At 57.2% G+C, this 1,788-nt stretch overlaps 1 protein-coding gene across 1 annotated transcript; it reads right to left on the bottom strand.

Moving 5' to 3' along the window:
- Positions 1 to 140: 140 nt before the first annotated feature.
- LOC106104441 lies at positions 141 to 1,727 on the bottom strand (the record flags this gene model as incomplete). Its single annotated transcript, XM_013284500.1, has 1 exon — positions 141 to 1,727. A coding segment is annotated over one exon (1,587 nt), but the record flags the coding sequence as incomplete, so codon positions are not given.
- Between the last annotated feature and the right edge of the window lie 61 nt (positions 1,728 to 1,788).

Here is a 1,788-nt window from a genome sequence, read left to right as displayed (position 1 = left end):
CTATGAGCGCCACGACTTCATCCTCATCACCCACCCAGTTGTCCCTATCGGGGATGAAGTAGGGTTCAGACACCACGGCAAACTGTGTCGACCACTCAGCCATGCTCTGTACGAGCAGGTCTTGAGCTCGAGCACAGTGGTTAATATTGGCCTGTAGAACTTGGACCGCCATCTCTATAGCCTATGTCTTCAGTCTCCATAGAGATCTCCACTGACACTTGTTGTGCTGGTCGTGGCTGTGGGACGCTTGTTCCTCTGGTGATCTTTGGGGCTGGTGCGGAACAACCCTTACCTCCCAGTTGGTGGTTCGTCGGTTTCTTGGCCGCAGCGCATATCGCGCAGTGCGGCTTAGCCGAACACTCTTTGAATTTGTGGCCCTCCAAACCACAACGGAAACAAAGCATGCTCCGATCCACTTCCGAGTTGCATTGCGCTCTGACGTGCCCCTTCTGCAGGCATCGGTAACAACGCAGTGGCCGGGGCGCTAGCAGCTTGATATTAGCCGACACCCAAGACATTGTCAGTCGACCTGCGTCCGCAACCCGCTTTGCCGTCGTCACTGAGCATTGCACCCAGGCATGTCCAACACCAAATCGATCCCTGACGACTCCGCTGCATTTGAGAGTGTCTGTAGGGCAGCCTCCCGCTTCGGCAACCGCCGCCAGCACTTCCTCGACGGTCGTCGAGTCGTCCAGGCCGGACACCTTAATCTCCGTCGACTTGACCGGTCTCGAGATGCGGACCATGTCCCTACTGAAAATTTGCGTCATTCTTTCCGCAAGTGCGTCGGCCTGTGGGCCATTGTCCTCACCAATGACCTCGAACCGCCTTGCTCCAGTGGCACACACTCGGAAACGCACACCAGTCGTTATCCCCACGTCCTGCAGTTTTATTTTGGCTTTAGCCTCCGCGATTACTGCGTCGTACGTGAGGCCCCTCGCAACGGCCTCCGGCGTGAGTGCAACCACTACCGCAGCGGTTTTTGGCGATGACACTGTTGGCGCCCTGGGCGCTCTTCTTCTATCCGTGTTCTTGAACACACGTGACCTGTTCGTCTCCTTCTGCTTCAGCCCTTTTTTAACCACCGTGCTCCAGGGCAGTTCTGTGGTACGCTGCTCCTGCTGGGCTACAGGCTCTGCCACCGTTGGTTGAGGCTGGGCCTGAGGCTCCGCCGTCTTACCCTTAGAGGGTTTCTTCGAGGCTTTTTCTGGGGCTTTGCCTGGGGCTTGGCGCGAGGCGTTGCCCGAGGTTTGCCCGCGCTTTTCCAGACTTGGGACTTCCGGTGCGCGTTGACCTATGGACTCGGGCCTGGTGTCAGCCGCAAGGGGGGGACGGATGCGCTTTTCCGGAAGGAGGCGATCCTCTAATGCCTCGAATCTCGCGTTCACCATTGTGCCCACCTGACACAGAATGGTGCGCACAAGGTCCTCGTTGTCGCTTCTCGGTGGTTCCGGCCTGGCATTCGGCACTTGGAGGCACTGTTTCATCTCAGCGACCTCCTTGCGCAACTGTTCCACCTCCGCTTGCAGGTGACCATTAGCCGCCTGCAGACCTTTTGTCTCGTCCGTGGTGCACCTGTTTTTCAGGGCTTTTGTCACTTTGATTATCCCCTCAGCAGCGTCCTTTAGGGCCCTCACATAACCACCCTTCAGGTTCTTGGAGGTGGAAGCCACCTTTCTGATGACTTCTACGTTATCCTCTATAATTTTGCTCAAGGAGCCGGCCGCCTGGAATTCCTCATCCTCCTCGTCAGACAACCCCTCTACCAGTCTGTGGGCTCGGGCTCTA

Source organism: Papilio polytes, unplaced genomic scaffold, assembly GCF_000836215.1.
Source record: "Papilio polytes unplaced genomic scaffold, Ppol_1.0 DF823667.1, whole genome shotgun sequence".
NCBI lineage: Eukaryota > Metazoa > Arthropoda > Insecta > Lepidoptera > Papilionidae > Papilio > Papilio polytes.
This window is presented reverse-complemented; position numbering and strand designations above follow the sequence as displayed.